Genomic DNA, 23,576 nt, shown 5'->3' with positions numbered 1-23,576 from the left:
CAAATCCAATAGTCAGCTCACCTGAAATATTTCCCTATGAACTCTACTTTTTTTAAAACTCCAGTATTATTCCATTTGATTCAAATGCAGACCTCTTTATCTCATTCCTCTGTCATCACTGTACAAGAGTGCACAGTGTAGGTTTTGAGGCCTGAATGTAATGAGGGACCCCCACACTTGAAGTGGAATGTAATCAGGTCAAGAAAGAATAACTTGTACACCCTCTTGGAGGATGAGTTTGCTCCACCAATTCTGCTCTGGAGGAACCAGATAATGCCCTCTGATAGAGCAATCTGTAAACAAAGACTAATGTAAATGATGCTTGCAAAGGGATATCAACAAGAAATGGATCCAGTGTAGAGAATCTAATTTCTCTTGACTAAGTACTGGGAAGTAGTTTCTCATTATTCATTATGCTGATGGGTATAGGTTTCAAAGGGAGAAGAATATTAAATGAGCTTGCATATTTCCATTCTAACCTCATTCCAGACCTCTATTAAGGGAACTTGAGCATTGTTCAAACAGATCAATAAAGAAATATAGTGTTACCCCTGTTAAGGCAATTCAGGTAATTGAGATTTGCCTTTACGGAAATCATAAATCACATCCATAAATTAGAGATATGGATTTTAAAAATTGTTCTTTATGGAATTTATGTGAAAAAAATGTAATGCGATAAACACAAAGTGTGACAGAAAAAGAATTGTGTCAATTTTTTTGGTAAGTTTTCATTATTTAAAATCAATATATGGACAGTTTTCTAGAAATGCACCAAACACATGAGAAAAGAAGAAATATCCTGAGTTTTCTCAGCTGACAGTCGTCTTACAGGCAGGGCTTCATAAGTTCTTGTCATTACATAATAAACTGTCACGATAGTTCTGAATGATTTTTGTGACCAGCCCTGGACTTCAATTATTCTGGTCAGGATGCAGTCATAAATTAGATGGTCATTAATTTGATAAATTTTATTTAAAGAGGTAACTAAGTATATTGATTAGGGTAATGCAATAGATGTCTATATTGACTTTATTTTGGCCTAAGAAACTGTATGTTAGGTTAGTCGTAAAGATGATAGCCCATGGATGCAAGGCAAGCTGGGAAATTGGTAATAGGAAACAGAGTGTAGTGGTGTTGATAATTATAAGCATGGTGTACTTTTTGGAACAATTTGGGAACATTACCGACATGGATATGAATGTAAGAGATATGATGAGTACATTTCCAAATGACATTTAAAAAATGCTGTGTTGTAGATATCAAACAGCATTGTCCTGGGCTAGTACTTCAAGGTCCCTTTCTTATCATGTAATAATAACATAAAAATGTAATATACTTAAACTTCTATCTGCCGTAAGGCAAACAAAGAGTCACCATGGGCATTACCTGACGACCCTAACAATAAGAGAAAGAGAAGTGAAAGAGAGTGTCTGTTGATTCAACTCCAGCACTCCCACAGGCTCTGCAACTGCCAAGACCATTGGCAACCTGAAGTCCAGGTCCAAACCTCCATTTTGATCAAGAAGCTTTCAGCGGCCGAGGCTCTTTTGGAGCCCTTCAGCACCTTCTTGAATTCTTGTTATGATGCCTGGTTCCCATGAGCCGATCTCCAGCAGCCCGCAGCCTGTTGTGAGTCCTTCAGTCGCATCGCCAACGGCCTGTGAGTCCTTTGATTGCAAGTCGCCGACAGCCCGCAGGCCTATGAGCTCTTTGCTAGTCCATTGCTGTGCTCATCTCCTCTGTCTGGTCACTTCTCATGCTTCTTCTCAACATGGGATATTCTCGTTTCTTGTATTTCGGTCTGCCTCTCCCTGGAGTCTGCAACCCTTTATGGTCTGCTGCCATCTTGTGCACAATCCTCATTGGTTGCAGGATTTTTTTAAAATGCCATCAGCTTCTTTAGCAGGTTGGTTAAAGCCTGTATGGAGCCAATTACTTCAGCAACAGGCAGTAACACCCTATGTCACAGCAGGGTGATAGAGGTATTCAAAGTCTGATAGAGTTATTCAAAACTATGTGGGTAATAGATTGCATGATGAGGATGTTTAAAACAGGAGAACATAAGAATAAGGTAAGATGTAGGTTGTAGGAAGTTTACAGAGTAAGTGAAGAAGATTTTTTTCTCATACAAAGTCTCAGATGTGGAGCCTGCATATGTAATGAAGCAGTATTCTCACAACATTTACTTGCAATTGGCTCACAGTCTTATTAATCATGACTGGTATAGATAGGTAAAATGTTATAGATATGCTGAGCCAAAGGGCTGGTTTTTATGCAATTTTATTCAGTGATGTAACAGTTTCTGCTTTTTGACAGGGGTACATATTGGTAGCTTTCAAGTTTTATAAAACATCTTTCATATATAGATTTGAGCATCAGAGATGAAGTAATGACTTTGCTGAGAAATTAGATCATAATATCACTGATGAATTCAACATGCTGCTTCAAACCTGGTATTTTAGTGACTTGTCCATGTTATTACAGTCTAAATCAAGTCATATAACAATTACAGGACGGAAACAGGCCAATTGGCCCTTCTAGTTCACAATGTTTCTCCAAAGTACCATACATACTTGTGTAATTGTTAATACTGTGTAATAGTTGACCCCCCCCCCCCCCCGCCTTTCTTTTGTTCCAAAAATCTTTTTTTTTAAATGACCCATTTAAATGTCGACCCTCCTATTTTTGGACCGAGTGCCCACCCATCCGAGCTACCGACACTCCAACAGCAGACCCTCCCCAGGCTTCCCACTCACCTGAACTCCCGAGTCCCGGCTGCCCACCCATCCAAGCTTCCAACGGACTTACCACCCCGTCCTGGCCATCCAAGCTCCTGATGTTTTGAATGACGCGTGTAAAAGTTGACCCCCTCTTTTTTTTGGCCCCAAAAATTGGATGATTGCTGTGTATACAGTGGTAGTACTGTTGCACTTTGAGGGAAAAAAAATGAAACATTGATGGAGATGGGCATTGTTTGATATCAGATGTCAGAATTGGAATCAGAATCAGGTTCATTGTCACGAATATGTGGATGAAATTTGTTATTCTGTGGCAGCAGTTTTGTGCAGAACAAGGTGTATAATTGCTATAACTTTATTTACTTATAATTTTGTAAGTACAAGGCACATGTGGCAAGGGATCAAAACTATAACAGACCACAAGACAATCTTGCAAGTCAAAGCCAAAAATGCCTCCCTTCTGGATAGACTGAGTATCTAAGCATGGTTTGACAAGAAGTACAGGCTGACACCAAAGGAAGTTCCAAATCCCCTTGATGAATGGGCCCCCTGCATAAATGCAGCCAAGGTGAGGTGAACCCCATCCCAGGTGAACCCACACAAAGCAGCGGGACCAGGCACCTTATCTGGTTGGGTGCTGAGGGCTGCGCAGCTATAATTGATGAAAAGCAGCCTGATTTAGGTTTTGCTGTTGTCCAGGTAACCCAGAGCTGAATGGAGAGCCAGTGGGATTACATCTGCTGTGTAGCGATTGTGGTAATGGGCAAACTGCAATAGGTCCAGGTCTTTGCATAGGTAGGAATTCTGGCCATGATCAACCTCTCAAAGCATTTCATTACAGTAGATGTGAATACTATTGGATGACGATCATTGAGAGAGCTCAGGCTCTGGGAACATCTGACTAGCAGTGAGAGATTGAAAATGTCCATGAACACTCCATGTTCATGTCAGTGCACAAAATCAAACTTGTCACTTGAAATTCCAAGTTGTGTTGGCTATGCCTGGTGATTGAAGGCCAGTTCTGCCACCGTTTATGGGCAAGTCTAGAACAAGTCAAGTCAACTTTATTTATCGTTCATACCATGCTCGCATAGTAGGATGAGATCAAGAATCTCAAAAGATGTAAAAAGCTTAATCATCCCCATCTGTCATCAACACCATTATCTTTTCTCATCTTTTGCTCAAATTTTGGAGTATGCAATCACATTAGAATATCTCTGCAGGGTAACATTGAGGGCATTATAAAATAGAATTACATCCTGAGAACTAAAAAAATACTTTCCATAGAGAGCCTTGTAACACCCAAACATGTGAGTGAGAATGAACTCATTCTGTTCCTCTTTATTTTCAATTGATCTTTAGTTACAATTCTGAATTGAAGTCTTGCATCTAAAGTAGTGATTCCCAAAGTGGGCACTGTTGCCCCCCCTCCCCTGTTAACAGTGGAAAGATCCAAGGGGGTGGTGAGAAAAAAGGAGGTGGTCTGATCCTTCCATCTTGATATTAATAATGAAGAAGCCAGTGCAGTAATTTTCTGTCCAGTCTCTGGGTGGCAGTAGTGAGCAACATAAACAGTGACAAGGCGTTCTCTCGAAAGCTGGTCTCGGTAGCCAGCATGTTGTATTGGCGTTACTACCATCCTCTCAGCGCCACCACCACCGCCTCTCAATGCCGCTGCTACACCTCCTCAGCTCTGCCACTAACCCCCCCCAACCCCACTCAGCGTCACCACTAGCCCCCAACCCTGCTCAGTGCTGCCACTAACCCTCCCACCCCATCAGCTCCGCCACTAACCCCCCCCCCAACTCCACTCAGCACTGCCACTACCCCCTAACTCCACTAGTGCTGTCACTACCCCCCAACCCTGCTCAGTACTGCCACTAACCCTCCAACCCTGTCAGCGCCGCCACTACCATCCTTGGCACCGCCACTAACCCCCCCTTCCTCCAGCACCGTTATATGGAGGGGGGGGGGGGACTCAGGATGTGGCCTGGAGGCCAAGGTGGCGGCAGCCTGAAAAGATTTGGGAACCATTAATCTAAAGTATCAACCTGTATTTTCCAAAAGTTCTGACTAACCTGCTGTGTATTTCTGGAGTTTTCTTTGAATTACGATCTATGTAAGACAAGTCAGGAACTAGCCAGATTTCACCTCAGTCAATACATTAAATGGTTACAGTTTCCACTTATACAAGTAACTACTTTTTTTTTTACATTTTAACATTTCAAACTTTCAGATCTACATACAAACATTAGATCTCAATGGTCAGCTTATGCATTGACACAACAAATGTACTGTTGATTCAAAATATATTCTCAAATTATTCTTGATATGCTGCTTTATCTTATTTTTTCTTAAATTTCAAAACTAATTTAGAGTTTTTAATCTCATAATCCAGCTGATCTGTTTTATCAACCGCTTGGAATAAACTGCATACATTAATTCCTGTTGTATTACTTTCTTCTGAAGCCCATGCTGAAGGCCTCTTCAGGTGAAAAGAAATTTTATTTTATTTTCTCTGAAGTTCCTTTGCTCTACTATGAACATACAGACCTACAAATTGGTGCTAATTAAATTGCTGCATCAGCCCACAAGAAATTCGAGTTCAATCCCTGACCTCGAATGTTGTTTGTGAGAAGTTTGCATTTTCTCGGTGCGAATGTGTGGCTTCCTCCATGTGTCATGTAAATAGGTAAAAAATACGGAAGTTTAAAATTGGCATGCCTCACCATTAGTTCGTCAATCTCAAACAACCGGAAAATTCACTTATCAACAGAGCTGCCACATACCAGGGTTTTATTGTTCTTATATTTTAATTTACCCTTGCAGTAAATGATAATACTCTAATAACTTTCTTAATTATCTCCTGCGTTAGCCTTTTCTAATTCATTTACTACGACACCAAGATCCCTCTGCATCTCAGAAGTTTGCAATCTATAACTTTTTTGGATTATATACTGTTTAAAATATTTTACAAACAAAATGGACAATTTCCTATGTCACAATCCATTTGACGGATCTCTACCCATTTATTTAACCTAATTTTTAATCCCTAGATATATTCTTAATGCACTCTAACCTCATTTTCTAGCTAATACTGTTATCAAATTTAACAATATTACTATCAGTACTGTCAGAAATAAAACTTTTCACACATGAGTCTCTTTAAAACTGATGACACGACAAGCTTTATTTACAAGTCTACCCCGTTCTTAAAAGAGTTTGGGAAAGGGGGTATGGAGTATCCCCAAATGGATTATTCTGGGTATGTGGTAATAAAGCTTATACTCGTCTCCCCTTACAGTGGAGTGGAACTTGTTTCCTAGGAATAATCCGCCCAGAATTTTTCCTCCTACCCCACGATCACGGTCATAAATTAGGAGTAAAGGTTTTTGATACATTACACCGTCAGCCCCGCTCTAGCACGGTACATTTGGTACAATGAGGAGATGATTGGCCTCCAGAACGCATAATTCAATATTATGGTCCCGCTACATGGGCTCAAGATGGATCCTGGGGTTATCGTACTCCTATTTATATGTTAAATCGCATTATTCGCTTGCAAGCAGTCCTTGAAATTGTTACAAATCAAACAGCTTTAGCCCTGCAATTACTTGCATCCCAGCAAGGTCAAATGCGCTCTGCTATGTATCAGAACCGTCTGGCCCTAGACTATCTCCTAGCCACGGAAGGAGGTGTATGTGGAAAGCTTAATTTGACTAACTGCTGCTTACAGATTGATGATAATGGCCAAGCCATTCGAAAAATCGCTGATAATATTCGTACTTTGTCCCATGTACCGGTTCAAACCTGGCATCCTTTTGCAAAATTAAATTGGATAGACAAATGGTTTGGAGGAACCTGGTGGCGTACCTTATTGTGGGTCATCGGAGGTATTTTATTCCTCCTACTTGTTTTGCCCTGTATTATTCCCTGTCTACGCAGCCTGGTGATTTCCATGGTCCAACAGGCTATGCAACCAGGGGGACTGGGAGACCCCGTTAGAATTTTACTTCAGCACGAGATTAATGTATCATGAAACGTTTCTCTTCCCCAGGTTAAAATCGCCATTCATATCTATATATAATACACACATTTTAAAGAGAGAAAGGGGTGGATTGTTATATAGAGAATTTAGGTTAAAATGACTTAAGTTAAAATGTGATGATTAATCATAAAAAGGGAAGCCAGAACGGACAGGGAGCTTACTAGCAGCCAAGGACAAAAGGTTCAGCTGGATATGTTTTTTTTAAAACCTATCTTTTCATGGTCATAGTGAGAGACATGCAGGAGACAAAAGATTGATAAGAAGGGTGAGAAACAGAATTTAGTGTATGTAGAGTTCGCAGCGTACGTAACGAACGTGATAATTAAAAATGCAGTTATACTTAGAATGCTTTTGCAATACTAACCAATTAAAACAGTATTAATAAGAAGGGGAAGGGCAAACAATAAGGGTATAAAAATCAATGCACTGTATGTATCGGGTTGAGTCCAACTCTGCAGACTTGTAAATAAAGCTTGTCGTGTCATCAGTTTTAAAGAGACTCATGTGTGAGAAGTTTTATTTCTGACAAGTACCTTCAGTCAATTCACTTGCATAAAGTGTACAAATTGAGAACTCCCAGGACCAGTCCCTTTGGCACACCACCCATTAAAGGTTAAAAGGTTCCTTTTATTGTCAAGTAATAATACATCAAAAATGTAATATACATGATGAACTTTAATTTTTGTTTGCCGTAAGACAGAGTCGCCATGAGCATTGCACAATGCCCCTAACAATAGGAGGAAGAGAAGCAAATGTGATTCCCTTCAGATGCTCCGACAGCCTCTGTAGCCGCACAGATTAGTTCAATCCATCAGTATCCTCAGCTCCAGATCCAAACCTCTGATACGATCAGGAAGCCATCAGTGCCTAAGGCCCTTCAGGACCCCTCTTGAATCCTGGTTCTGATACCTGGTTCCCATGAGCCAGTCTCCAACAGCCCATTGCAAGGTGTGAGTCCTTTGATCACGCTGCCAACAGCCCGCAGCTTTGTTTTTCAGCTATTGAGCTTCTCGCTGGCCCACTGCTGTGGTCATCATCCTGTAGGATTGTCTCCTATGCTTTTCCTTCTTTTTTCCCCATTTCTAGTGCTCTGCGCTGGTCTGCTACTCCCCGAGAGTCTGCAACCCCTCATGGTCTGCTGCCCAACACAGACCATCTTGTACACAGACCATAAGATTACAGGATTTAAATAGGCCGATAAAAACCCTTACATAGTGTGACACAATGAGTTATTTAAATAATGCTTATAAAAGGGATTAGAATTGGGTTAGCTGTTAGGTTGCAAGCATTTTACAGGCAGAACAGTACCTTGTAAAGTCCAAGGGCAGGTACAAACAGAAGGTTCTGGGCATTAGCAACATTTGCAAGCACACCCCAGAAACTGAAACATTTGCAGGGAGTTAGGGCCATGTGTTTTTTGTAAAGCCTGGAAATTGCAATATTTGCAAACTGAAACCAAAAAGAAGTGCTGGAACATCAGGAGGGGAGGGGCAGAGAATGAGAGAGAAGGAGTTAGCAGGAGGCAGTCTGAGAGGGGGCTGGACAGAAGAGGAGTCTGCTGAAAAGGCTCCTTTTACAAGTCTGGGCAGAATTCTAATATGGTAGCCTGAGTGCAGTCTCTGTGGAAATCAGGAGTGGCAGCTAGTCTTCCCAGTGTGGCGAAGAGAAGAACTCTGTGAGAAGAACCTGGAAAGAAGACAAATTTCTTCTGGAAGACACTCCTGTTTGGGGTGTCCAACAAACAACCATCTCTCTGTAACCCTCCACAACTTTCCTACCTGGTAATTCTCAGTAAAGCACTGAAGTTTGCTTGAATGCAATGACTGTTTGATTCTGTGCACAGGATTGAAGATTTCTGAAAACTAGCCTTGAAAACGTGGACAGTGGAAGATTAACCAGTAAAAAGGACTTTCTTGAAAACTCATTACACACATGCACTTAGATTAGATTGGGGGGAGGGATTGTGTAAATAACTTAGTGTTGATGAGTTAAGTGTTGATCTTGTTCTATACTCAGAGAATTAGACTAATTTTGTTTAAGGAACCATTGCTTTGGTGTATCTATTGCTGCTGGTATATGGGGTTCTCTGAACTCGTAACAATAACCATCAGATGTGGAATGGGCAGTAGGACTCTGCAGGGCAGTCCTATGTCTCCATTCTGTGCTCTCCGATTTCCCAGGTCCGAATCATCAGTAGGACTGCCGTTGCATGTGCTCCGGCAGTGCCACAATTTTGTTTTGCATCACGTGGAAAAGGCTGAAGTTTCAAGCACCTGGTATCTCTGTTTCCAGTCAGCCAGCCAGTCTTTATCCGTGTCAATGTAACATCGCCTGTATTTGCTGGTAATCAGTTCTCTCCTTTTTATATTTTGTACACTGTGCAGATTTGTGAGAAAATATTTGCAGAGAAAGTTGAATAGAAAAGCTAATCTTGTTAACGAAAAGCCTAAATATGGTCAGGATGCACTCAAGTTCCTTATAAAACAATAGTCACTTTATAATAAACTGTCCAGCGAATAATAAAGACAAGGGTTCATTTGTCATATAGATATAGGGCATATTGATTATGTACATAATCCAGGGAACATAAAACAGTACAACTAAATAATTTGCCTTCTCCCCCCCCCCCCCCCCACCCCTTCCACCTTACACACAGGCCCTCACATATGCAACATTTTTACCCTGGGAAAAAATTCCCCTATCTCTGCCTCTCATATTTTTATAAATTTCTATCAGGTCATCCCTCAGCCTCCAAAGCTCCAGAGAAAACCACCCAAGCTTGTCCAACCTCTCACCATAGACAGCATCCTGGTAAATCTCTTCCGTACTCTATTCAAAGCCTCCATGTCCTTCCTGCAATGGGGGCAACCAGAATTGCACATAATGCTTCAAGTGCTCTAACCAAAGTTTATGTAGCAGCAATTTGACTTCCTTATTCTTGTAATCAATAGCCTGAAGGCAATCATACTGAACATCCATGGAACTGGACCCTCCCAGATCCTTCTGCACATCAATGCTTTTAAGAGTCTTGCCATTAACTGTATACTCTTTTCTTACATTTGACCTCTAAAAATTAATGCCTCACACTTAACCTGGAGCAAACTCCATCTACCATTTCTCTGCCCATATTCGATCTATATCCTGTGGTATTCTTCGATAGCCCTTCACAATGTCTACAAGTCCACCATTCTATGTGTCAACTGCACACTTTCTAACCCACACACCTACTTTATCATTAAGAAATTTAGATTTATAAGTAGGAGAAAGTCCAGGCAGTACTCGAGTTACAAGAGTTCCGTATCTGAAAACCATTCGCAACACAAATTTTTCATAAGCCTGAAATAAAAGCTGGGTGGTAGAAGATAACAGAAGGAACTGATACCGGAGTGAGCAGGCATCATGGGAAGAGTTACCACCAGTGAATCTCATTGACTCGATGACTGAGCGAATGAGTGTGCTCAGTGCTCCCACTCTGCTTGATTTGATCCAACCCCAAACATTGCAACTCATTCTTACACCCAGGGGTCAATAATTTGAGTATGGAAGGCCTGCATTGGATAAAATGACAATACCTCAAAATACAAGGCAAAAAAATCCTTGAAATATATAGCAGCTTACACTACATTTGTGGAGGGAGGAAAAGTAAACAATTTGGTCTATTCTAAACCCTTGCTCAACATTGTTCAAACCTTTTCAATGGTATGTCCAAATTTCCATAAGAACATGGCAAATGATTGTGGGTCTTATTCCCACAGTACTATTAGATAACAGGCTCCAGGATCTAGATCCAGTCACAGAAGGGAAAATAATTCTATAGTTCCACGTGTGTTTTGGAAGAAATATTTAAGTAGTAGTCCTTCCCTGCACAAATGGACTTCTATTCATTGTTGCATATGCCATGGTTGAGAAGCTGCAGTCCATCTTCTAGATGTAGTATATCACAGACAAGTATAGCAGTGAATGAATGGTTATTCTGGTGGATGGGATTTCAAGTGATATGCATTGTCCTTAATGCTGGTGAGCCTTTTGAGTATTGTTGAAGCTACACTCATTCAAGCAAAAGTGTTCCTTTCACACACCTGACACATAGTTGATGATGGCAAGGTTTAGAATGTCAGGAGCCAAGTTCGTTACTGCAGGATAACAAGTCTCTGGTCTACTTTTGTAATCTCAATATTCATACAGCTGATCCAGTTGAATTTTCTGCTTTGGATATTTAGCATTTGCAGTTTTCTGTACTTCAATTACCCCTTCCAATGCTCCCCATTTCTCAAACGAAGTTGAGGAATGTAAAAATAAACCCGGTATGTGCAAGATGCATTTATAGTTTAAACAACGTTGCATATGCTATGATTCATAAATGTTTAATCTTTATATCTCTGTGTATGTGTTACAGGTGTCCCAACCAAATGGTTCATAACAACCTTCCAACAACAAGCATTATTTTGTGCTTTGTGGATGAAGTGTGGTCTACACTTTTAAGGTCTGTTCACAGCATCTTCAACAGATCACCTGCTCATCTCATTAAAGAAGTTATCCTTGTAGATGATTTTAGCACTAGAGGTAAGAACAGAATAGTTTTATCAGTATCAATAATCCCCATGAGTTCTTGAAATGTTTGTATAGTATTTAATGCAAATAGGAGTGAAATAGAAAAAAGTCTATTTTGTCCTGTAACCTGAATGAAGTGCTATTCTATATATGATTCTTTTAAGTTCCACCTTTAAATTATAAATTCTTTTATTTATTTGACTACATCTAAGGTTACTTTGATTTATTTTCTATTTCCTGGATAACCAAACTACTATCAGAAACAATGTATTTTGCCAAAAGCACATTTGGGTGCCTTGTTTGTCTCTCTTCCTGTCTTGCACCAAAGTAATGATATCAAACTGAAGAAAAATCTCAAAGGAATTCCCGACAAATACTACTGTAAATAACTTTATTTCAGCAACATGTCATTTACTTTGAATGTAAACCCCAAAATTCAGGTGCGTAAATCAACATTAAGATAGGAGGTAGATTTATGGGCACAAATAAATGAAAAAGATTGGGTGGAGTTCATGTAAGAGTAATATGACTAAAATTATAAATCTAAGATATAGGTTATTCCAATATCATTTTTTACATCAATAATATTTGAATCCACAAACATTAAACCCTGCTATATCTGATTTATGTTTTAGTTGTAAATCTGAGATTGGAATTTCCTTGCATTCAATTTGGCATTGTCCTAAAGTTAGATATTTTTTGGTTAGGGGAAGATAATCTTTTGGAACAAATTATGGCAGTCAAATTCCCACAGGATCTGATGCTATTTTTATTGAGTAATATTCAAGACTATAAGATCAAAATTAAAATCAAGTATGTTTCAAACTGAATTTGTGCTAATTGTTTAAGGAGTTTCTAGGAAATGTATAGCAATATCATGGAAGTCAGAAATTGATTTAGGTAGGGAAAGATGGCATGCAGAACTTCGTAGTTGTATACCATTAGAGAAAATTACTTATAACCTGCGAGATAAATATCATGTCTTTTGGAAAATATGGTGCCCATATTTACAAAATTTGGGTTTGCATGTTTAGACTCTCTGAAGACCTCACTTCTTGGTAACCTCCAATATAGACTTTATGGTATAAATGTTTTAATCTCTTGGCATCCTCTGGTTTTTTTCTTTTCTTTTTTTTTAGGGGTTGGGGGAAGGGAGGTGGCAGGGTGGGATTATATATACCGCATGTATAATTTTTAAGGAATAATTTTTGAAGTTGAATGTAATATAACTTTTACTGTGGTTTGAAATGTATAAATAAAATAATTACAAACCTCAGCAGCTCATAGCTTCCTTGTAATTTACACTGAGGCTCTATGGTCATTTGCCACAGCAGCTCCCTCTTTTTCCGTAAGCCATTGTGCCAAATTCCTAAGATTTCTCTCCTTGCATCTTCCTTTTGTTTTTCTTCCGATTCATTTCATGCCGTCTTCTGTGAACGACAAATCTTCAGTTCTTTTGTGTTTTGAAGGGTAAGAAAAATCAAGCTGTAGAAGGGTAATTCATAATATGTGACAACTTTGCAGCTAAGTAGCTAAAAGTTGTATATTAAGTACATAAGAAATAGGAGCAGATGTAGGCCATCTGGCCTGTCAAGCCTGCTGCATCATTCAATAAAATCTTTGCTGATCTGTCTGTGGATTCAGTTCCCCATATTCCACTACTATGCAAAATTTAACTAACTGTCTTATTTAAGTATTTAAGAGACAGCTATTACTGCTTCCTTGGGCAGAAAATTCCACAAATTCACTAATCTCTGGCATGGTTGCATGCATGGAGCCCTCACGGAGGGGTTTCTCTGCTGCCCGGAATTCTGGGAGGGCAGGTCTGCTATTGCTTTTTCCTATGGTCTTTATAAATTGTGTCCTATACCGCTACCAACTTTCCCACCCTGTTTAAAAATTGTCCGCTATTGCTATTTATTGCTAGCATTTTCCCAAGATCCCTTACAAAGGTTTATATAGGTCGGCACAGCAGCAACAGGGGCTGAAGGGCTCATATTGTGCTGTACATGAAGCTTAATTATATTATAATTAGGTATGATTAATTTTGTTTAAATACAAGATCATAAATACATTGATCAGGATTTAGGGCAAGTCCACCGTTGCTCGATGTGTCATGACGTCACCGGTAGCAGGTGACAGTCCTAACCCTGGGGATGGCTCCTTGTAAGTGTGAATGCATGCAGTGACCTGATTAAGAGTGGTGAAGTGTAAACAGCAAAAAATGCCATTCCTATCCCTGGACACTGAACAGTTGATTTACTGGAACACAAGTGTAGAGGGGGCTATTGGATCATAATTGAAAGCAATAAGACCAGTTATTTATTACTCTCCCCTCTCTTGGAATGTTCAAATTAGTTCTTTGGATTTTGTTTAAATAAGGCACCGTCAGCTGTTGTGCCATTTATTACATCAAGCGGATGTTTGCATTTGGAATGTCTTAATCTGTATTTAGATGCACTGACTTTTCAAATTGGCTCATAACATAGTACATTACTTATAAATCCATAAGATCCTATTGACTCTCCTTTTATTTTTGTGAATGATATCCAGATTGAATTTTTATTGAGAAAAACCAGTTTGAAATCTTTTAAATTTTCCACAGCCAGAAACTTAAAGTAGCAAGTCTCTTAAGTAAGCAATTTATTTCTTCTTTATTCTTGTGGGATTAACAGAAAAGTAATAACTTTTGCAAATGTGAACTAATCTTCAGGGTAAATACATTTTCATTTGATTCCTGAGATATAAAACTGCACAGCATTAGCTGTCCTGGGAGTTTGTGGATGTATACTTCAAAATACCAGGGAGGGAAAGAAAATAAAAGTTCTTCTCAATCTTGAACTTTATTTGAAGATTCCCTGTAGACCGTGGCTCTTCACATTAGTTGCACAGGCCTGCCATTCTCAAAAGAGGACCATATGGTTTTCCCCCCCCCCCCTCTGGGGGATACAGCACACTTAAAGGGTGCCATGGACTGAAATCCCACTAGTTGCACAGGCCCGCCATTCTCAAAAGAGGTCCATATGGTTCCCCCACCCCCCGGGGGATACAGCACATTTAAAGGGTGGCATGGACTGAAATCCTGAAAAAGGGGAGTCCCCAAGGTCGAAATATTTTTCATTGCCTTTCCCTCAACGTACTTAGATGAATGTGAGTTCAGCGAAGTAGTTTCCATGACAAAATCCAGAAATGGACTTGATATCACAAGAGGTGATCTTCGACAATCACTATCCAGTTTGGAGCCTGACCTCAAAAAATGCACAGGGACATCAAGCTCAAGGGTCTCACTAAATTTTCATTTTAAAATAATTATATTTGTAAAATAGTTTTTCTTTAAATGTTCACATCCTTGAGTTTATACTTAAGGTACCCTCATGACTCATTTGGTGTATATCGTTGTAAACAGGGACAGCTTTTCCCCCACTCCCATCAAGTTCTAGAATAGATAAAGAACCATAGTTCGTGCACTATTATTTTTTTTTATTTTTATGGTTGTAAGATGGCTTATAATATGAATGCTTGTACTACGATGCTGCCACAAAACACTGAATTTCATGACTTGTTCATGGCAATAAATTCTGATTCTAAGAAGCCTATTTAAATTTTTTTGTAGTATGTATGTTCTTTTTGTTTTTCTCTCCTATATGTTCAATAAGAAGGATTTCCTATTTGTTCTGGAATCACAAACCATGGTTGTTATGCTCAGAGTAAAAGCCTTCCTTTCACTTTATGTAATGTTAATTTTTTTTATGTAGTTGGTAGGAGAAAAATATGGAAGAAACCAGCTAAACTTGACTACTTTGCAGGAAACTGAGCTGAATCCTGAGGGGGTCGTAGCCAAAAGAAAGGTTTAGGCTGTTTACCCTTTATCATTTGAAGCCATCAGTAGAAAATTTTTTTATCTTTGCAAGAAGTGAGTCAGCAATCTGAAAATACATTGAACAAAATATTAATTTAGTAGCTGTAAGAGATTGGTACGTGCCATCAAAATGAGGCAGTTGTTCAAGTTTTGTAGGTAATCTCTCTCGTGGCAAATATCACAATGCATTCTTAATAACCTAAACACTTTCAGTAAAACTGAAATTGTTTTCCAAACAATTTACAGTTAGGGCATTTCAAAATGTAATGTCATTATTAAGCTCTGAAGGTGTTGCTTAAAATACAATATTAAAATGATATGTATTTCAGTTCATTTGTACAGATAACCAAATTTTAAAATTTTAAATCGGTAGATTCCAACACTTATTCCTCTAGAAACATCTTCTCTATATTTATTGTTATTAGATTTTTGGTGTTTTGAACACCTCTATCAAATTCATTAACTCTTAGAGTATTAAGTAAAGTAACTTCAGCTTCATCAGTATCTGCGAGGAATACCGATAAACCATTCTAGATAAATCTCTATCTCCTAAAGTTTAAATCGAACATGATTTGCCCTTCCTAATTTCTTGCTGCATCTGCTGTTTATTCTTTGCTCCTTCTGAACCATAATTACCCTGTATGTTAGTATCATATTTTTTCTTTTAAATATTTTTATTAACATATAAACTTGCATACAAAATTTAAGGAAACCAAATAACAAGCCATCTCATATATATTAAAATATACAAAAAAGGATGCATTAGACAGTTCCTTAATCCACATGAGAAACAAGTTATTGAATGAATTTATGAAAACCATGTTGAAACCCATATTTTCCAAATGAAAATTGATAAAAAGAGAAAAAAAAACTTTAAAAACTAAATCTAATCTACCCCCTCCCTCTAATCGAGGTAACCTTTCAAAAAAGAAATGGGAAATTATGGATTGGATAGCGACCTCCAGGCATCAGACAGCAAATCTCCAGAACATTCAAAATTCTAAAAGGAATGGAGGGTCATCACTTCCAGATTTTAAATTCTATTATTGGACGATGAATATACGTAACTTACTTTTATTATTACATTTGGATAAGTCGGGGAATCACCCCTCTTGGGTAGAAATGGAACTGAAGTTTTCCTAAAATCTTCTATGTTGGCAATTTTAGGATCTTTTTTTTTACCATTTCTAAATTGAAACATAATCCATTAATGAGAATGTGGGGCTCAATTTTGAAAATTCTTTGGGGTTAATAGTTTTTCCCTGGCTAGTCCCATTATCTACCGGCACCACCTACGGCTCCTAGAACGCTTCCACCAGCGTTGTCTCCGCTCCATCCTCAACATCCATTGGAGCGCTTACATCCCTAACGTCGAAGTACTCGAGATGGCAGAGGTCGACAGCATCGAGTCCACGCTGCTGAAGATCCAGCTGCGCTGGATGGGTCACGTCTCCAGAATGGAGGACCATCGCCTTCCCAAGATCGTGTTATATGGCGAGATCTCCACTGGCCACCGTGACAGAGGTGCACCAAAGAAAAGGTACAAGGACTGCCTAAAGAAATCTCTTGGTGCCTGCCACATTGACCACCACCAGTGGGCTGATAACGCCTCAAACCGTGCATCTTGGCGCCTCACAGTTTGGCGGGCAGCAACCTCTTTTGAAGAAGACCGCAGAGCCCACCTCACTGACAAAAGGCAAAGGAGGAAAAACCCAACACCCAACCCCAACCAACCAATTTTCCCCTGCAGCCGCTGCAATCGTGTCTGCCTGTCCCGCATCGGACTTGTCAGCCACAAACGAGCCTGCAGCTGACGTGGACTTTTTACCCCCTCCATAAATCTTCGTCCGCGAAGCCAAGCCAAAGAAGAAAAAAGTCCCATTATAGATATTCATTTTTTCAGCTGTCTTTGTTGGACATAGTTTTCAAGGAATGGATGGGTTAGGTATCCAAAGTTCTAAGGATCTTTTTATTCAAGATAACTTTGCCTCTTTCGAACAATTATCAACCAATTTTAATCTTTCTAATTGTAACTTTTTTAGATATCTACAAGTTAGACATTTTGTTCAGTCCAAGTTTTCTGATTTTCCTCAAATCTCAGTATCATCTTTTCATGCCTTTTTAAAAAAAAATACATTTTTTCATCCTGCAAGTGTGTATCACATCTATCTGCACACTTAAGCTTGTTGTGACATCTTCGTAGCTCACTTCTCCATCAACTACCCACCCCTTCCATCATTTCACATTCCTGTTCCCCTGACATTTGTGTCATCAAATGTGCTTTGCACTCTTTCTTTTCATGCAAGTCTTTGGACTGAATGGTGCTAACTGTGATCTGCAGTTCTGGAGGGAATCTCTGGAGATCAGCCATTCTCAGGAGGGTGTGGACCCTGTGTAAATCTAGGAATGTTAAGTAATAGATGTTAATGTATCTTTCCTCCACCTCAAACTCCATTTGAAATCAATGATTGCCTGGAAATGGAGTACCCTTTCTTGGGGAATTATAGATTTGGAGATCAGGAAGAATTTTTGTAAACCTAAAAAAAAGTGAGAAAACAAGTTGCAGAGAGGGAGAAATGGAAAAAAAAAATGAAGGAACTGGAGACATAAGTTATCAAACTAACAACTACTTTAAACCCAATAACTGGAGACTAAAGAGAAAAAAAATAAACAATTTGAAATCAGAGGATTGATGATTCTATTTCTCCCCACCCTCTTCCCCACAGATGCTGCTTGACTTGCAGTGTTTTCCAACTTTTTTTTTGTTTTAAATTTTTAGTATTCCAATTACTTAATAGCACGTGGGCCTTAATTGTAAGGGGATTTGACTACAAGAGTAAAGACCTTTTACTGCAATATGTTCAGCCTTCTGAAATCTGGAAAAGTATATAATTCCTTGCATGAGGAAGAATGTGCTAGTGATGGAGGGAATGCAATGCTGGTTCATTGGATAGATTCCTGAAATTGGGCCGGTGGGTTGGGGTCTGACCTGTGAAGAGAGATTATGCAGACAGAGCTTATGCTATCTTGAGTTGAGAATAAGAGGCGATCTCAATGATGTGTGTAGGTTCGATGCAGGGATGATATTTTCTCTATTTGACATATCTGGAACCAAAGTTCATGGTATGAAAAAACAGATTCAGCTATTATGAACAGAGTTGAGAAGAAATCTTTTCATCTGGAGCATAGTTAGTCAATGAAATTCTTAAGGTAAGTGTGTCATGAAGGCTCAGTCACTGAGTTGATTCATCAGAAATTGATAGTTCTTTGGTTACTAAGGAAATGAGGAAAGTGGTGCAGTGGTAAAAGATAAGCCATTATCTTATTTAATGATGGAACAGTTTTAAAGGGCAGATGAGCTTAATGCCATTTATATTTTCTTTAGAGTTCCTCAAGAGACAATGTAATCATTGGTAAAATACCATAATATGACATTCTTACCATTTTTTTTGTGGTGAGATCTTTTAAGTCTAGTGATATATTTATTAATTGTCTGTTAACAATCTGTGATATTTGTTCCAGTTCAGAAAGACTAGCATGCATTTCTGACTCTTTGAACTTCCTCTAGAAAAGATAATCATGTCAATGAAAGATAGTCTTTTTCATGTCTTGGCACCATTAGAAATATAGAATAGTAGGCATCCTTTTGTCTTGGAAGACATGGTAATGCCATGGATAGTCAGTAGGTTTCAGAGCAGCGTCCTGAATGGCTCATAAGCTCCCCTCTGGCTTGACAGTCTCTGCCACACTTGCTGCAGATAAAGTTGGAACAATGGGCTGTTGTTGACTGGCTCCATTGTCTCTGCTTCCTCCATGTCCTCTAGCTGGCATGTCCACTTTTCCTCATCGCTCTTCACACTCTTTCTGACAGCACTTCTCCAGTGGCCACGGTCATCAGAAAGGGGCTCCCAGTTGACCACATCAACGTGAGCAAGTTTCAGATCATACTTGCAGACATCATTGGACCACAGCTGTGGCTGGCTGGTGGGTCAAGATCCTTCAGCCAGACAAGTGTACAGCAGATATTTTGGGATGCAGCTATCCTCCATGTGGTGTACATGGCTAAGTCACCAAATTCGTCTCTGACACAGCAGGAGGTGCATGCTGAGAGAACCAGCTTTATCCAGAAATTCTCTGTTGGTGAGTCTGTCTTGCCAGGACATTTTACAGGATGTGTCAAAGGCATGGGTGATGGAAGCTCTCAAACCGCTTCTCCTGCCTGGCATACATTGTCCATAATTTGCTAGCATAAAGCAGCCTGCTGAGGACCCATGCCTGATACACCTTGAGCTTAGTGTTGACTGTAAGTTGTTCGTTGTTCCACGCTCTTTTGCTTAGTTTGGACATCACAGTGGCAGCCTTGTTGATTTCAGCATCAAATGAGAAAGTTGCTGGTGATGGTGGAGTCCAGGTATGTGAAGCTGTCAGTGATGTCAAGCTCTTCATCTCTAATGCAGATTGTTGGTGGGATCGCAACATTTTGTCCCATCACGTTGGTCTTTTTGATGCTGATCGTCAGCCCGAACTCCTGGCAGGTCTTGGCAAAGTTTCCGATCAACCCCTGTAGCTGCCCTTCTGTGTGGGAGGGTAGTGCTTTCTGATGAGAGCCCGCCATGTCTTGCTCTTTGCTTTCTAATGGGCCAGGTTATCATGGAAGGAAGTAATAATACTGAACAGCTTTAGAGAGCAGCCAATCTTCCCCAACAGCTGGAATAGTCCATGCCTGCGCACGAGGTCAAAATCCTTGGTGATGTCTATGAAGGTGATGTACAGGGGCATCTGCTGTCCCCGACATTCCACCTGGTGTTGGCGGACTATGAAGATCGTGTCAATTGTTGATCTCTTTGCTCTGAAGCCATACTGAGATTTGGGGGAGATGCAATCAGCGAGGGTTTGCAGTCGGGTTGAGGCAAAGATGATGCAGTTGGAATTCTCTTTCCAGCAACTTGTAGAAGAGTCCAATTCTTATGCACCAAACATTACACTGCTCCAAAATGGTCTTATTATTCACCATGGTAAACTCTGAGCTCAGCTGAAAAATAGTATTAATAAAAGACATTGATGGTGCTCACTGATCAATTTTTCTCTGAAGTAGATTTCCAGGTAGTGTTCAACCCATCCCCCCATCTGCTTTTCCTGATCAATGATGATTTGTTCTGTCTTGGTCTTCAGTGGGGCTGACTTCTTCGCTGGTATTCCAGTGGTTCACTTGATGCCCTTGTACTTGCCTCTGGTGTATCCAGTGTCAGAGGTGCTCTGATTCATTGAACACAGCTGTAGCTAGTAGTTGATGGCATAGCAACACGTGATTTACTGGACCTTGTTGCAACCAGCTCTTAATGCCTGCAAATTCTTCTGGCTGTGATCACACTTGTAGTTGGTCAGCACGGTCCATTTCGCTTCATTTACTAGCTGCAATTCGGTGATGTTTACCTCAAACCAATCAGTGTTCTTCCACTCTTTTTTACCATATGTTGTTACTACAAAGGGAGGCCCAGGTTGCCTTTGCACTCTGATCTCTGTCCCTGGGAAGAGTTTGGTTAAGTAGCTCAATAAACTCTAGATTTTTCTCTGGATACCATTTGATGATTTTCAGCTGGCCCTTCTGTTTGGTACGGTAGAGTTTCTTTGGCTTGAACTTCACCCTGAAGATGATGAAGAAGTGATTCACGTGGCAGTCAGCACTGTAGCATGCTCTGGTGCTGGCAATCCTGTTCAGTGAATCGCGTCTGATGATGACCAGGTCCAGCTGGTGCCAGTGGTTTGACCTGGGGTGTCTATATGAAGCTTTGTGGCATGCCTTGTTCTGGAAGAAGATGTTGATGACATACATGTTGTGGTAGTAGTAAAACTCCTGGAATCTCTGTCCATTTCCATTCATCTTCCCCATTCCATGATGTCCAAGAACAGATGGCCAAGATTCCTGCTCTGCACTGACTCTTGTATTCAGGTCACCCAAGAGGATAACATGCTCTGACTTGGGAATGCTACTGACCTTGACACCAAGTGACTCGTAGAACTAGTGCTTGGTTTCAGCTGCTGAGCACAGTGTGGAGGCATAAACACAGATGACGTTCACAGGTCCCTGTGTGGTGGAGAGACGCAGACTGGTGATTCGCTCTGTTCCATTTGCTGGAGGCTCAACCATACAGACTAGTGAGTTCCTTACGATGAAACCAACACTGTGCTCTCTGGACTCCTCTGTGCTCTTTCCCTTTCAAAATAAGGCATAGTGTTCCTCCTTTAGGGTACTGCTGTCAGGGAGTCTGGTCTCCTGCAAGTCTGCTATGTCCACTTTTAGTCTGTGCAGCTTAAAGTCAATAACCACTGTTTTACGGACATCATTGATTGCTTCGAGGTCATCCGTCAATCCTGGACGCATAGTTCTCATGTTCCAGCTTGCAATTTGTTTTCTTTTGTTGTTTGTCTGGTTTAAGGTTGGCAATCTGCTTGTCACGCGCTGAGACTCTCAGCTTCAGACACCCACTGAAATAGGCAGATCATGGCAGGTCACCACCTTATTGGCCAAGGGCAGCTCGGCTTAAGGTGGGTCGCGATGGCCCCTCCACCCGATGAAGACAACCCATGGTGTCCAACTCTATGCCAGTTGAGACAGGACTTAGAACCTGTAAGAGCTGTCTTTCATTTTGCACTCTCACTGCATGGTGAGACTAGAGTGACCTCTCCAGGGCGCATGCCAGGGCAAAGTGTAAGGAGGGCTTGCGCCGCCCAGACAACATGACCCCCTCTTGACCTCATCATCAAAGTCCACCTGAGAACACTAAAGCACAGAAAACAGGCCATTCAGCCCTTCTAGTCCGTACTGAATCATCATTCAGCTAGTCCCACTGACCTGCATCCATTCCATAATCCTCTAGACCTCTCCCATTCATGTATCTATCCAGTTTATTATTAAAAAGACTGGAAGAGGCAAAGCAACAATGAAATTGGTCGGTGAGCACCATCAATGTCTCTTATTAATACTATTTTTCAGCTGAGCACAGAGTTTGCCATGGTGAATAATAAGACCATTTTGGAGCAGTGTAATGCTTGGTGCATAAGAATTGGACTCTTCTACAAGATGCTGGAAAGAGAATTCAAACTGCATCATCTTTGCCTCAACCTGACTGCAAACCCTCACTGATCGCATCTCCCCCAAATCTCAGTACGGCATCAGGGCAAAGAGATCAACAGTTGATACGATCTTCGTAGTCCGCCAACACCAGGTGGAAGGTCGGGGACAGCAGATGCCCCTGTACATCTTATGCTTTCCCTCTTGATAATGATATAAAACCATGCAGGTCAGTATTTTGGATGGCAATAGCATCCTGAAGCACTGGAAATATAGATCAGAAATCCAATGGTTCATAAACATTGATGGGAGTGTGAGAACAGCATGTGTAGAGGACTCTAAACCATTGTAGCTCCTCAATTTGGATGCAACAATATTTGTTCATGCCATTTAACATCATTAATTCACATTGACTGTAGGTCAGCACAATTAGCGTAGCGGTTAACGCAACATGCCGGCTGCGCCAGCAACCCGGGTTCAAATCCAATGCTGTCTGTAAGAAGTTTGTATGTTCTCCCAGTGACTTGCATGGGTTTCCTTTGGGTGCTCTGGTTTCCAACACCCCCTCCAAAAACATTCGAAGTTTGTAAGTTTTATTGGTGTATTTGGGTGACATGGGCTTGTGGGCCATGCTGTATCTCAGAATTTAAAAATATTCGGCCTTCAGAAAAATTCTGTTGTTAATCTTGGATACAATACAAGAATGTGTACATTTAGTGCATAATATTTTAAATAAAACTATCATTTACAGTATATACCAATTTGTGATTGTGGCATGGCTGATGGCAATAAAATTGAGTGCATTTGCCTTTCTTCTGTACTACTGTCATATTTTAGGAACAGGACAGTGGATATCACATTTTCAATGAGCTTATAGGAGAAGGATAACACCGAAGAGCTATGGTGACTGAAGAGCAGATTTTTGAACTGCAGGGAAATCAAGGGTTATGGGGAGTAAGCAAGAATGTGGAGTTGAACCCCTTGAAGAATATCAGCCATGATTCCAATGAATAAAGGAGTAGTTGAAAGACTGTATGGGTTACTCCTGCTTCTATTTCATGTTATTAAAAAAAATTTGATTGCATTTGTGCAAAACTTAGAATTTTTCCTGGGAACATTTTGTCAGTTATCTATGAAGGTTCCATTTTTGCATTATTCTAAGGAATACCCAGAAATCTCTACTAAATATTTGGAATGGTTAGAGGTTGTGTGTGAAAGATTTAAGATCCATTACAATAGTATCGTACTGTTCTGTATATATGCAGTGTAATGAACTGCCACTCCCCTGCCTGCATTGGCCGTTAATGA

At 40.2% G+C, this 23,576-nt stretch overlaps 1 protein-coding gene and 1 long non-coding RNA gene across 5 annotated transcripts in view; one reads left to right on the top strand and one right to left on the bottom strand.

Moving 5' to 3' along the window:
* The window catches only part of LOC138762118 (polypeptide N-acetylgalactosaminyltransferase 5), a 72,043-nt gene that overhangs the window by 11,875 nt on the left and 36,592 nt on the right, over window positions 1-23,576 (top strand). For 3 of the 4 annotated variants that reach the window (XM_069935496.1, XM_069935498.1, XM_069935497.1), the window contains exon 2: window positions 11,183-11,349. In XM_069935496.1, coding sequence (XP_069791597.1) covers window positions 11,183-11,349 — 167 coding nt within the window. Of the gene's footprint in view, window positions 1-8,353; window positions 8,568-11,182; window positions 11,350-23,576 lie in introns of those variants that run through there. The other variant, XM_069935499.1, reaches the window with a different exon arrangement.
* On the bottom strand, window positions 11,217-15,286 carry LOC138762120 (uncharacterized). The gene is made up of 3 exons (XR_011356760.1): window positions 15,201-15,286; window positions 12,610-12,767; window positions 11,217-11,343 (listed from the first exon to the last, which is right to left on the bottom strand). It is a non-coding gene; the product is annotated as an uncharacterized lncRNA (long non-coding RNA).

Source organism: Narcine bancroftii, chromosome 4, assembly GCF_036971445.1.
Source record: "Narcine bancroftii isolate sNarBan1 chromosome 4, sNarBan1.hap1, whole genome shotgun sequence".
Taxonomy (NCBI): Eukaryota; Metazoa; Chordata; class Chondrichthyes; order Torpediniformes; family Narcinidae; genus Narcine; species Narcine bancroftii.
The sequence above is the reverse complement of the archived record's forward strand: the minus strand, read 5'-3'. Positions and strand labels throughout refer to the sequence as shown.